This window comes from Aedes aegypti, chromosome 2, assembly GCF_002204515.2.
Source record: "Aedes aegypti strain LVP_AGWG chromosome 2, AaegL5.0 Primary Assembly, whole genome shotgun sequence".
Taxonomy (NCBI): domain Eukaryota; kingdom Metazoa; phylum Arthropoda; class Insecta; order Diptera; family Culicidae; genus Aedes; species Aedes aegypti.
Window position 1 is genome coordinate 164,576,969 of NC_035108.1, and position 14,371 is coordinate 164,591,339.

Here is a 14,371-nt window from a genome sequence, read left to right on the forward strand (position 1 = left end):
TCGAGCTAATCTGGAGGCTATTCACATGGTATTTTTTTTTCTTAACAAAGGAAAAATATTCTACAGTGTTTGGTATTAAGGTATGATTGTAAAATTCAATATCGTCAATTTTACATAACACATTGTTTGGATAACCCAAAGCTACATGTCAAATCGTACGTACCACAGGCTCCTCCGTCAAAGGACATAGCCTGCGTGTTATCTGTATTAGATTGCAAGAACTTTTGAATATTTTGTCTATTAAAAAGTAAAAAGTAAAAGATTTTTCCTTTAATGGTTAGTTACCGTCAAGTTCATTTGTTCATAACATAATTTCCTATGATTTTTTTTACGTCAACTGGGGTTAATTTCAGTTATGAACATTAAAATTTGTCAAAAATGTGTCCTTCAAAAAAATTGTCTCTGCTTATGCCATAGAAGAATTGATGGAACACTACAAATAATCAGAATTAGGTCATTAACGACATTTACGAAAACAGAATACATATCTTTTTTTTTTCAATATTTCTCTGCGTCAATGCAACAAGGTTCATGATAAACGATTTTTTCGTATTTGTTTATAATCATGCTTCGACGATGACCTTGATCTTCTAAGTTATTATAAACACACATTCGACGTCTACGCACAATGTTCGACGATAAGAAATTCAAGCGTGTCAACAAACTATGGCAGAGGCATTCAAATCAACTTAGAAACCTTCACTAGAAAAAAAAATCAAAAGAACGTAATCAAAGCGCGACACTGATAGAGTCGAGACGAAACGTTGATAACAGTCCAAACAAATTCTAAACATATGTAAAAAAGCTTACCGGGATTTCGTCGGAAATATTTCAGACACCTCCAGTTGGCAGGAATCATGAAGAGAACGATCACAATGAACATCGCCGGTGTGGCATCCTTGATTTTACTGAAATTGAAGAACAGTTTCAATCATCGCATCTACATATAATATCGCAACTGCACATTCGTCATCGATACTTACACACCCGGCAGCAAGTCAGCCCAACCGGTGATAAATCCGGGTTCACGCATGAAGAACAACGCAACGGCCACCACAAACAAGAAGGCAACACTCTTCTCGTGCGAAGACATTGGTCCCAGTTCCTTGTAGCGGGTCTCGATGACACGACGGGCAACGGCTTCACCCTCTTTTCCGATCTCAGCGGCCTTGGCTTCGGGGCTGTTTGGTCTGTTTTGGATTCATACATTATGTAAATGAAGTTGATGATTTTTATTGATTCTTAGTCTAAGTTCTATTATTCAAAGAAGATTCAGCTCACCTGAACATGCCCATGTACAGCCACTGCAGGTAGGCCCACGTCAGGAAAGTGTAGATCAACATTCCAGGAACGTTGTAGAACATGAACTTCGGGAAATCGATTCCAGGTGCATTGGGGAACCGTCCTTCGTAAATACCCTTGAAGGTGAGATTAGTTCCAGATCCAACGATGGTTCCGCAGCCACCCAGGGTTGATGCGTAGGCGGCTCCAACGAAGTAGCAGATGGTCGTTTTCGATGGTTTGAGTGGTCTGTGAATTGAATGGTTAATTTGAATGATTTTCTGAAAGAGGTATGTATTTTTAAATTGCTTACTCATCTGATTGTTTTTCGTTGCCAAGCATGCCTTCCTCTTCGCTGGTCTTTTTTGGTCGTTCATACATTTGACAAAGTCCTTGCTGTTGAGACAGGAATTCAATTATTGTGTTAGTGCACGATCTTCAAAAAAAAAATTTAAAACACGGAATAATCTTTGGGTGAGTTAAGGCCGGTGTCTGGAGTCTATTGAAAAATTACCGGAAACATTTTCTAGAGAAATTCTTAAAAGAACTACTGTTTATATGGTTAGGCAAAATGGTGCCGATTCCAAGAAAATTTTCCAAAACTAAGAATAGGCTGGTTATAAAATACGTAGTCATTTTTGGATTTCAAGCAAAAGCGTTCAAAATCAAGAAAGTCAAAGTGGCATTAAAAATTTAAATTTCTTTTAAGAACTGTTTTACATACACATATTCAAAAGTGTGCACGTTGCTTTTTTATCATTTACTTGGATGATCAATAGAATTTTGTGTTATGTTTGTGCTTATAGGTTGAGCCTTGGAAACAGCCCAAAACTCAAAATTGTTTTGATATTCTCTTATTCTTGAAGAAGTTGGTTGTAATTCGGAGCATGACATAATTTGTTCATGGCTCCAAAAGCAGTAGATATTAATAAGCACTCAAAAATACCACCCACCTACATTATTGGCACACTTACCGATTCCAGTTCCTCCAACACGGCCTGCATGATTGGACACATCATGGCGACCGCTGCCGTGTTCGAAATCCACATCGACACGAACATGGTCACCGTAATCAAACCGAAGTTTAACCTCCGCTGACTGCACCCAATCAGGGAAATAACCTTCAGCGCCACTCGTTTGTGCAGATTACAATACTCCACGGCCAGGGCAATGATGATACCGCCAATGAACATCAGCATAGTCTCACGCATATACATCATACAGGTTCGATCGGTGTCCAGCACCCCCAGAATAGGGAACAGAACCATCGGCAGCATCGATGTCACCGGAAGAGGAATCGCCTCCGTAACCCAGTACATCGTCATGATCAGCACCACGTACATACATCGGTAGGCAGGTGTCGTATCTATCGTGAAAACTCCCGCCGCCACGAAGGGAGCCAAAAATACTACCAACGCCCGCCAATACACGTTGATGAACTTCACTATCCTATACAAGCATCCCACTCGGGGACCCACCACTTTTGGTGACCTGCAAAAAGTGTGAGAAATTAGTGATTGAATACCTTCACGGTGTGTCTGAAACCGTTATTAACGAAAAAAAAAATCAATTTTTCTTTGCGAATTTAAAAATATTTTAACTAGTAAAACTAAATAGTTTCAACCACGCACTGCCTTAGAATTGAATTAGTTAACTTACATGCCAATGGCATCGTCGATACCGTTCAACTTGGACGTCATGTTGACATAGGATTCGCGCAACTACGCCAACTGCCGATTTAACAACTCTGCCGGTTGCGGCACATCCAATCAACTGACTTTCTGCAAATAGAAGAGAAATAAAACAGGAAAAATTAGAGCAACTAGAAAATCTCACGTTCGAATAAGACTTAACATCAATAATTCACAATGGGATAGATTTGCTGTGCGGCAGACGGTGAAATGGGCAAAGTGAAACTGATAAGGCGAAAATCGGCGCTGATAAGACGACCGTCGAAAATATATTTGATCCCGAACGGCGAAGGTGGCAATGCGCAGATAGCAATCCATCTACCTAGTACCTATACCAGTACCAGTACCGAGGTCCGCACTCAATTGGCATGCGGTGTCGAATGCAATTAACATGACTTACTGGTGTGGGGATTGAACTTTGGTCGAATTAGGTTTAGATGTCGAACTTCAAACGAGTGTTAACGTTTGAATCGAGTAAGCATAAACTGATTTGTAAAATATGTTTGTAGGTGCGGGGAGTGAGATTAGTTGAAAACATTGTGTTGTGATTAAACGGAAATTTTCACACGGGAGAGCAAAACAAAAACATTTATGATCGAATTTAATTTTAGACATTATTTAGAACACACGAATGTAGGTGATCATTGTTGACGCGTTTAGTACAAATTTCAACCTTTGTTCAACAATTGTTTCATAGCTATGTATGGAGTGTTTAGAAGTTTAGGGCACATCTTGGAAAAAAGTAACGTTAGTTATAAGGCGGGAACGAGAGCTGATTAGCTCAATTTTAAAATAATATTCCAATATAACTGCAAGCTTACCTTTTGTTCTGAGAGACGTTCTCGAAAAAATATTGAAATATGACAAATTAATGTTGAAAGAATCACAAATATGTTTCAGGGGTAATGAAAGTGAAAACTTTATTGTTCAGTTTCAAATTCCTATAATTACTTGTAATTTTCGCGTAGATATATAAAACAATTTCGAGTCGTACTACTAAACGAGGCTTGACGGGTTGGGTTATAACGACGACTTCTGTAAACATCAATTTCTGCAACGGGTTGCGTACTGTATGGACGAAATCTTTGGATTACCGTAAAATGGGGTGTTAAGGACAGGTGCAGTTTTAAGGGATTAAACTTCTTCTGGAGGCCATAGTAGGTCCGACTTCCACTGATGATGCGCCTCCGTATTTCACGGCTAACGTTATTGTCAGCCGTCAGCGAGGATCCAAGGCAGACGAACTCGTCGACCACCTCGAACGTATCCCCGGCTATCGTAACACTGCTACCTAGGCGAGCCCTCTCGCGCTCGGCTTCACCAGCTAGCATGTACTTTGTCTTGGACGCATTCACCACCAGTCCAACTTTTGCTGCCTCGCGTTTCAGGCGTGTGTACAGGTCTGCCACTTTTTCAAATGTTCGGCCGACAATTTCCATATCATCCGCGAAACAAACAAATTGACTGGATCTCGTAAAAATCGTAACCCGGCTGTTAAGCCTGGCTTTCCGCATAACACCTTCTAGCGCATTATTGAACAACAGGCACGAAAGTCCATCACCTTGTCATAGTCCCCGGTGGGATCCAAACGAACTGGAGTGTTTGCCTGAAACCTTCACACAATTTTGCATACCTTCCGTCGTCGCTCTTATCAGTCTCGTGAGCCTCCCGGGAAAACTGTTCTCGTCCATGATTTTCCATAGCTCTACGCGGTCGATACTGTCGTATGCCGCCTTGAAATCGATGAAAAGGTGATGCGTTGGGACCTGGAATTCACGACATTTTTAGAGGATTTGCCGTACAGTAAAGATCTGGTCCGTTGTCGATCAGCCGTCAACGAAGCCGGCTTAATAACTTCCCACGAACTCGTTTACTGCAGGTGACAGACGACGGAAGATGATCTGGGATAATACTTTGTAGGCCGCATTTAGAATAGTGATCGCTCGAAAGTTCTCACAATCTTACTTGTCGCCTTTCTTGTAGATGGGGCATATTACCCTTTTCTTCCACTCCTCCGGTAGCTGTTCTGTTTCCCAGATTGTGCCTATCAGCCGGTGCAGACAAATGGCCAGCCTCTCCGGGCCCATCTGTATGAGTTCAGCTCTGATACCATCCTTACCAGCAACTTTATTGTTCTTGAGCTGGTGAATCGCATCCTAAACCTCCCTCAAACCAGCCCCCGGTTGGTTTCCTTCGCCCGCAGTACTGACGAAGGCATTTTGTCCGTTGTCCCGTCCTTCATTGCCTGTGCTCTCAGCGCCATTCAGGTGTTCGTCGAAGTGCTGTTTCCACCTTTCGATCACCTCACGCTCATCCGTCAAAATGCTCGCATCCTTATCCCTGCATATCTCAGCTCGCGGCACGAAGCCGTTGCGGGATTCGTTGAGCTTCTGATAGAACTTACGTGTTTCTTGAAACCGGCACAGCTGTTCCTTCTCCTCGCACTCTGTCTCCTCCAGGCGGAGTTTTTTTTTTCCGAAAGAGGCGGGTCTGCTGTTGCCGTTTCCGTCTATAACGTTCCACATTCTGCCGGGTCCCTTGCTGTAGCATGACTGCCCGCGCTGCATTCTTCTCCTCCAAAACCTCCTGGCATTCCTCGTCGAACCAATCGTTCCGTCCCACGTACCCGACGTTGCTCTGAGCTGCATCGTTGATGGCTGCTTTTACTGTTCTCCAGCAGTCTCAAGGGGGGCTTCATCCAGCTCACCCTCTTCCGGTAATGCAGCCTCGAGGTGCTGCGCGCATGCAGTTGCGACATCCGATTGCATGAGCTGCTCTAGGTCATACCGGGGCGGCCGTCGGTACCGTACGTTGTTAACGACGGAGAGTTTTGGGCGCCATTTGACCATCACCAGATAGTGGTCAGAGTCGATGTCGGACCATCAATTTGAACGTGATCGTCTGCTGTGGTGATCTCCAGGTGTATCAGTATGGAAGGCTGTGCTGGAAGTATGTGCTACGAATGGCCATATTCTTGGAGGCGGCGAAATCAATTAGTCGTAGGCCGTTTTCGTTCGTCAGCCGGTGGGCGCTGAACTTTCCAATAGTCGGTCTGAATTCCTCCTTCTGGTCAACTTGAGCGTTTAGATCTCCTATGATGATTTTGACGTCGTGGTTTGGGCAGCTGTCGTTCTCGCGTTTGAGTGAGGGCTGTGCTCGTTTATTATGCTAAAGTTGAAGAACCGGCCTTTGAGCCTCAACTTGCACATTCTCTCATTGATCGGCCACCACCCGATCACGCGCCTCTGCATATCACCCATCACTATAAAAGCTGTTCCCAGCTCGTGTGTGTAGCCGCAGCTCTGCTAGAAGGTATGGTTACCTCGAAACGTTCGCACCATTGATCCGTTCAAACACACTCCATCGCGTATTCTCTGGTTGATTATTCGTTACTTAATTTTTATTACGGCTGGCTTGCTGGGCCTGACACCAACCCCTTAGGGTTCTGGAAGACCATTCCCCCTAAATGTTCGGAGGACCATAGTATGCTGTTTAGCTTAGAGTCCTTCTCTGGCACTCGGACGATGTGATGATTGCCCCTGACATGGAGAATAGACGCTGTTGTGAGCCGCACTTAACATGGAGTACAGACGCTATAGAATTGCAGAAGCAAAAGCAAAAGCAAACCCGCCTTCCCTGTCAACATACGACCAAAGTTCCCACCGGGGTTGGTTACCAGGTGTTCCTTAAGCTTACTCGTACCCCGGCCAGTACCACGAGGAGGTAGGGATAGGAGTTGCTGGGCAAGAGGCTAAGGACCACACAAAGGGGTCTATTTTATTCCTGACTTGGAAACAAGTCTGCTGTAATTGCGACAATCAGCTCTAGCTGTAAAGCAGGAATACGAGAAAGGCTAGGTACAACTTGGCAAGGTGTCGTGCCAGATTGAAGTGTTTTCCTTCACAGACAACGCGAATATATCAGATAATATTATTCGATACGCGATATGGAAGGAAGGGCCTTCCCAGGATAAATACGTGGCGAACAGATGCAGGGAAAGGTGACCTACGCGGCCGTCCTCCAGAGCGGAAAAGCTAGCACGAACCAAGCTCCGCGATCATGAGGACATGGCAACAGTGGAGGGGGCAACACCACGTCTAAGGCCAATAAAGACAGGAAAAAAGAACCACGCCGAGGTTCTGGAGGCGATGCGAAGCACAGAGAAGTTATCGCCATTGGGCGCAGATATGCGGAGCATAAGGCGGACTAGGATTGGTGAAATTATCCTAGCCTAAAAGAAAGACGCCAAGCAAAAGGGTGCAGTTTATGAGCAACTAGTACAAGAAGTACTTGGCGACGACCATCCACATTGGAAAGGGCCCACAGGGCACCCCGGAGGCGGCGATCAGGCAGAGGTTGGAGAGACAAACAAAGCACAGAACTTGGGCATACTCAAAGTAGGCTGGTCGGTTTGCCGGCTGAGCATACGACAGCCTCCTGAAGTTTGCTGTGTTTCGGGAAGGGGCATAAGTTGTGGAAATGCAATGGTCCCGACAGAAGTAAGATGTGCAGAGAATGCGGCACCGAAGGCCGTAGGGCAAGAGATTGTAAGCAAATCACTAAGTGCCTAATATGTGTCGACAGAGCAGACAACGGACACCTAACAGGTGGACCCAAATGTCCGGGCACAAGCGAAGTATCAAAGGAGCCAAAACGGAAGAAACACTGTTAAATTTAAACCACTGTGATGCAGCACAGCAGCTGCTTTGGCAGTCAGTCTTCGATTCGCTATAGTATAATATCAGATTGGCGGACGGTAATGCGATGTAACTCGACCCAAGCCCGAGGTTTGAAAACAGCGCGCTTCGACGGCGTAATATACTGTTTCGCGACTAAAAATGGGTTAACCAAAGTGCGAAGTTCGATTTTTGAACAACTTCACCGCGTCGCGAGTCACTTTGCTATAGTGCGCATCTATGCCCTCCGCCGTGTGCATTATGCGCACCACTGAGAATCGAGCTGCGACGTGCCGAAGTTGGTCAAAAATCAAGCTTCGCACGTTGGTTCACCCATTTTAAGTCGCGAAGCAGTATATTCACTGAAGGCACGAACGGAACACTCTGGACCTAAACGGTGAAGAGCTTGTTGCTGTGATATCACGAGCGAATGATGTTTCCATGCCGAGAAAAGTTCCTCTCTGAGAGAACAGGCCGCCGATGTACTGGGGAGATACTGTGAATCAATTGTAAATCTTCGAGCGATCTGCCTTCTGGCTAGACGAGGAATGTAACGCGGACGCACAGAAGCACAAATAGTCGGGGTAGCATTTAGAGAGGCAAAGTTAGCTCTCAAAATAAAAATCAAGAGTCGAAAACGGACATGCTTTGGTAGTCTATGTCAGAGTGCCAACACGTGTACGTGGGGTGACGCCTACAGAGTGGTAATGGCTAAGACCAAAGGTGCCATGGTGTCCCAAGACAAGTCGCCCGAATTGCTGCGATCGATTATCAATGTACTTTTCCCGCATCACTCCATACGCCCATGGTCTCCATCTCCATATGCGGCAGTTGAAGAAGAAGAAATGGCGAGGGTGACGAACGAAGAGCTGGCAGAAGTCGTGAAATTATTCGTGTCAAATAAAGCACCAGAACCCGATGGTATCCCGAATATTTGCTTAAAAGCGGCTGTCAACGCGGATCCTGACATGTTCATAAGCGCGATGTAACGTTGCATTGATGAAGGAATCATCCCGGATGTATGGAAGCGATAGAAATTGGTGCTACTACCGATGGCGGAGAAATCACCAGGTGATCCACTGGCGTATAGATCTATGTGTCTACTAGATACGATGGGCAAGTTGTTGGAGTGATTGATCCCCAACAGGCTAGTACCGTATACGGAAGGTGCGGACGGCCTGTCCAACAACCAGTTTGGATTCAGGTATGGTGGCAATTAAGCCTAAAATGAGCAGCATCCGTTAATGCGCGGTTGTCACTCTTGATGTGAAGAATGCGTTCAACAGCGCAAGCTGGGAAGCGATAGCCCATGCACTTCACCGCCTCAAGGTACCGGTGCAGTTGGGTGCTCTTCTAGAAAGCTATGTTGAAGGTAGGATTCTACAGTATGACACAGAGTAGGGGCAGAAAGGCGTACGAACTACCGCGGGAGTACCTCAAGGTTCTATCCAGGGTACGATGTTTTGGAATGCGATATACGATGATGTTCCGAGGCTGTCCCTTCCGTCTGGTGTTAAGATTGTTGGCCTCGCTGACGACATCACCTTAGTGGTCCGAATCACTTAGGAGAGGATGTAAAAAAAATACATAATCGCTAAGGGCTTTAATAGATCAAGGTTTTGAGGTAATTGGATATGCCGACGATGTGGCCATCTTGGTTCGTGGAAAGTTTGATAACACGATTTCCGATCGGTTGCAAACTGCGTTAAACATTACTCTCAAATGGTGTAGGAAAGAGGGGTTAAACGTAAACCCTTCAAAAACTACTATCGTGCCTTTTACCAGAAGGAAAAAGGTAAAGCTTATACAGCCTTCTTTGAATGGAGTTCAAATTCAATTTTCGGAAGAAGTTAAACACCTTGGTGTTACTTTGGATAAGAAATTGAACTGGAACTCTCATCTGAGCAAGGTCATAAGTAAGGGTACTAATGCCCTATGGGTCTGCAATAAAGCCCTAGGAAAAACTTGGGGCTGCGACCTAATATGGTAAACTGGATTTATTCAGCAATAGTCCGACCAAAAATTAGTTATGCTTCACTGGTATGGTGGCCCAAGACAAATGAGGTAACCGCTCAGAAGAAGCTGGCTAAGTTGCAGAGACTTGCTTGTATATCAATGACAGGGGCAATGAAAAGTACACCATCGGTTGCCTTGGATGCCCTTCTTAATATACTGCCTTTGCATCAATTCATTAAACTGCAAGCTGCAAAAAATGCCTTGCAGTTTATTCGTTATAATAAAATACTAGATGGTGATTTGATTGGTCACATGAAAATCATCAAGGAATTCAATTTGAATTCAGATAACAAAACAATAGAAGATTGGATGACAACGAAGACCAACTATGATGTTCCCTTTAAAGTGGTTAAACCAAGCCGCTATACTTGGGATTCTGGTGGGCCAAGTTTACGTGCAGGTTCTATTGTGTTTTATACCGACGGGTCAAAGATGGGCGACAATACCGGAGCTGGAGTTTTCGGCCCTGGTATCAGCAAGGTAATCGCTATGGGGCGCAGTCCCACTGTGTTCCAAGCTGAAATACAAGCCATCATTGACTGTACAAATGTTTGTCTCAAAAGAAACTATAGGTTTGCAAAGATCTGTATTTTCTCAGACAGTCAAGCAGCTTTGAATGCTCTAAAGGCATTCACATGTAGATCAAAGTTAGTGTGGGAATGCATTCTTTCTTTGAAGCAATTGGCCAGTAGGAACGAAGTTACATTGTACTGGGTGCCCGGCCATTGTGGAATTGAGGGGAATGAAATCGCCGACAATCTAGCAAGACAGGGTGTAGCTTCGAGCTTTGTCGGCCCTGAACCGTTCTGTGGTATTTCTGAGTGCACTCTCAGGATGAAACTGAAAAATTGGGAAATGTCCATGGTAGAATCCAATTGGAACGCCACGGATACATCCAAGCAAGCAAAAAGATTCATAAAACCCAGTCTAGCTAAAGCCCGGGCTATACTGAATCTTAATAAAGGAAATCTTAGGGTAATAACTGGCCTGATGACCGGTCACTGCCCAAGTAGGTATCATCTTAAAAATATAGGAAAAATACAATCCTCTGAGTGTCGTTTTTGTCAAGCTGAAGACGAAACTGCTGAGCATTTACTCTGCAACTGCGGAGCATTGCTTAATCAAAGAACGTTAACATTTGGAAAAGGGTTATTAGAGCCCTTGGAAATTTGGCAAGGTAGTCCTAATAGGGTAATAGACTTTATAAAACGAGTTGTGCCCAGTTGGGACAGTGTGACACATCAACCAATGTCTATCACATCTCAATTGTGAAAGGATATTTGATGAGCACCAAATAAAATATGGGTCATACCACAATATTCCTAAATAATGGAAGCAGTGGTTAAAAGGCTCTACAGATGAGGGAAAAAAAAAAGGGCTTTAATATCTTTGATTTTTTGCTTAATAATTCTCATGTCATTAAAAAAAATCCCCCCAAAAATTGTCGAAAAAGTTCTCGCAATTGAAAATGCTTCAGAATAACTCCAGCAACCTGATTTCCCATTGGACTAGTGAAACCTTAATCAAAATTGTGTGTATAGGAAGGTTTTGAGTGATTACTTCTTCGTCTTCTTCTTGGCATTACGCCCTCACTGGGACAAAGCCTGTTTCTCAGCTTAATATTCAATGAGCACTTCCACAGCTATTAACTGAGAGCTTTCTATGCCAAAGTTGCCATTTTTGAATTGGTATATCGTGTGACAGGTACGATGATACTCTATGCACAAGGAAGTCAAGGAAATCTCCTTGACGAAAAGATCCTGGACCGACCGGGAATTGAACCCAGACACCTACAGCATGGCTTTGCTTTGTAGCCGCGGACTCTAACCACTCGGCTAAGAGAGGCCCCGCGATGAGCGATTACGCTAACGTTTGATATTTTCCGATTGCGACAGTTATCTCTTAAACAAACCTTTATTTTCAGGCAGATGATATTAGTCTTCAGCAAGACCAAGCTGAGGGTCGTGGGTTCGAATCCCACCGGTCGAGGATCTTTTCGGGTTGGAAATTTTCTCGACATCCCAGGGCATAGAGTATCTTCGTACCTGCCACACGATATACGCATGCAAAAATGATCATTGGCATAGTAAGCTCTCAGTTAATAACTGTGGAAGTGCTCATAAGAACACTAAGCTGAGAAGCAGGCTCTGTCCCAGTGGGGACGTAACGCCAGAAAGAAGAAGAAGAATGATATTAGTCTGTGTAACATCAGAGTTATGTCTCAATAACTGTACTATTCGTTTCAAAATACTATGTTTTTATGTTTGTTTATTATTTCGTTGGGACGATAACATGATAATGGAACGTTGTAAAGCAATTCAGTTTTTTCCTAGTGATACCTTGATAAACTTTATCGTTTTTTTTCCTACGATATATTAAGGAACTGTAATGCATTCACCTTGTTTACACGGATAATCCAGCCACATGCAATCTCAGCTCCCGTTTTTATCTCACACCTACTTTGTGCATTCACCACCGACATAAACCGTGTGATTAAAAACGGCTTGTCTAATTTATAGCCGCGTGCCTTCCGTACCGCTTTTGACCGGTCTGTGGGCTTAGTGTCGTATCATTTGCTTGTGACACTACTGACTGATGCCAACGTAAATTTGCATAATTTTATTATCATCATTGGCGGTCTGCTGTTGATCTGTCTACTTAGCCGTTCGTTGTGATAATAATCGAATTCTCACATTATTGTTTAGCATCTTGGGTGCACGTTTTTTGTTCTATTTCGTTTTGAGATTTATCATATTGATTGATTTTGTGAATACATGATAGTACACTTTTCGTTTCATTAACTTTTTTGTGCATTGCGTGAGTTCAGTTATAAAACTTGTAACGGGATATTCTTAGAAGAAACGCAATGAAATCGTTATTATCAAATGTAAATGTATCGTAGATTTCAACCCAATAAACATGATTAGCTGTTCGAAGTCTAGTGGGAATTAAGGATTGTTTTCGGGGCCACGATTATATTGACATGGAACACCACAGAAAAAATGTATATGTGGTTTTAATCTTTACATATCGTTATCATTGTTTTGAACCTTGGAATTCATACCAATACATATCGGGTATATTTGAGCGACTCTGTGCGTTATGTAACTACCAACGTTTAAAATTATTTTAAATGCTAAGCAAGATTTTTCAACAACGGAAATGGAATTAGTATGCGTACTAAATAAAATAAACATATGTTTCGTAAATGTAGGTTTAAATGTATTATTGTAATAGAAAGTAATTTTTTGCTATATGAAAGCAATAATACTTTCATTTCATGTGGATTGAACTCTGTGATCGCTTATCGATTTCAGCTTCTACAGTAAATTTTCAATGGCATAGAATAACACTCGCTTTATGTCAGATTGGAAATAAACAATCATTTCAGCTATCAACAACTCCAAACTATAAATGCGCTTTATCATCAAAATGGAACGTGCCTCTTTCACTAACTGTGTGATTATTTTGATTTAGTATGGTACCGATGTTAAGACATTCATTCACAGTAAAATGAGAAGAACGCAATATGCTCAGTTGAACTACGATCCCCCTAGAGCCATGTGATTCTGTGCGGCGTGTGGATGGGAAATGTGACGTCACCTAAATCATAACGATTCTCTAAATTTGTAGATTGGCGTGTTATCAGCCTCGGCATAGTGTTTACGACTAGAACGAGCTTCTTATCGCCAAAGCAGCTTGTTTTCAAAATCAGGCCTCACGCCTACCGATCGCTTAGGGATGTGTGCATCATAAATGGAACAGCCATGGGAGCCCAGATAGCCATGTCGTTGAACGCGTAGCTGTTCAGCAGGTCGTGGGTTTCATTCATTCATGTTTTAGTATAAACTTTATAACGCATATATACGCAAATTAACAATTTGTTTGAAAATTTTGTGGAAAAACATTATTTGGATGCAGTCTTATATTGAAAAATAAAAGCATAACTATCTTTATATGAATATTCAAACCAAATTGCAACAGCAAAACGTGAACTATGTTCAAGTTTATATTTTTAACTTGTCAAAAAGTTATCTGTGGAGATCTGAATATGGCATTTACAAATGTATTTGAAAATTATGAGCGCTTTTTTTCTCAATGGCCACTTTTTTAATATTGGACAATTATGATTTTAAGCTGAGAAGCAGACGTTGTCCCATTTGAGACATAACGCCAGGAAGAAGAATAAAAATAAGATGAAATAACCATACGTAAGGTAGTGGAAAACATTCTGTAACGTGATTTTAAGCAGAAAACTTGCTTGGCATTCATTACCGTGAACCGGTCTGCGAGGTTCACGATCATTAATGCAAATCTAGTCGACGATGCACTTCTGGGTTGCGAGGCAATAAAAATGCGTTTGCCCGCCGACACAATCGATTTACTGTCGCCGTGTCCCAACAGAAATTGGCCCTTGTCTACACTGGAAATGCGTGCGCTCTAGCTTTCACGCCCTATCCAGAAAATTAATCAACGAAATAATGGATGCAATATGCAAATGAGTTGCGCCGTTGTTGTTTAAAGCGATCAATATGATCTTTAGGAATTTTATAATAATAGTGTCTGCTTTTACAGGAAAAGATTTTAACTTGTAACGCAAAACACAGAAGCGAAATTAACCTTGAGTAGAAGAAAATTATCGACAGGTAGGAGTTATATTTATTTATTGCTTATTAACGATTTCCTCAACTGTTCCACAAGACATTA

At 42.8% G+C, this 14,371-nt stretch overlaps 1 protein-coding gene across 6 annotated transcripts in view; it reads right to left on the reverse strand.

Annotated features, from left to right (window-relative positions):
- Positions 1 to 14,371, reverse strand: part of LOC5572532 (protein I'm not dead yet) — a 60,128-nt gene that overhangs the window by 16,251 nt on the left and 29,506 nt on the right. For 5 of the 6 annotated variants that reach the window (XM_021843011.1, XM_021843010.1, XM_001654003.2 and 2 more), the window contains exons 2-7: positions 2,941 to 3,062; positions 2,256 to 2,772; positions 1,595 to 1,677; positions 1,282 to 1,530; positions 984 to 1,190; positions 811 to 908 (exon numbers count right to left, since the gene is read on the reverse strand). In XM_021843011.1, the coding sequence (XP_021698703.1) occupies positions 811 to 908; positions 984 to 1,190; positions 1,282 to 1,530; positions 1,595 to 1,677; positions 2,256 to 2,772; positions 2,941 to 2,981 (1,195 nt within the window). In that variant the 5' untranslated portion in view covers positions 2,982 to 3,062. Of the gene's footprint in view, positions 1 to 810; positions 909 to 983; positions 1,191 to 1,281; positions 1,531 to 1,594; positions 1,678 to 2,255; positions 2,773 to 2,940; positions 3,063 to 3,135; positions 3,157 to 14,371 lie in introns of those variants that run through there. The other variant, XM_021843012.1, reaches the window with a different exon arrangement.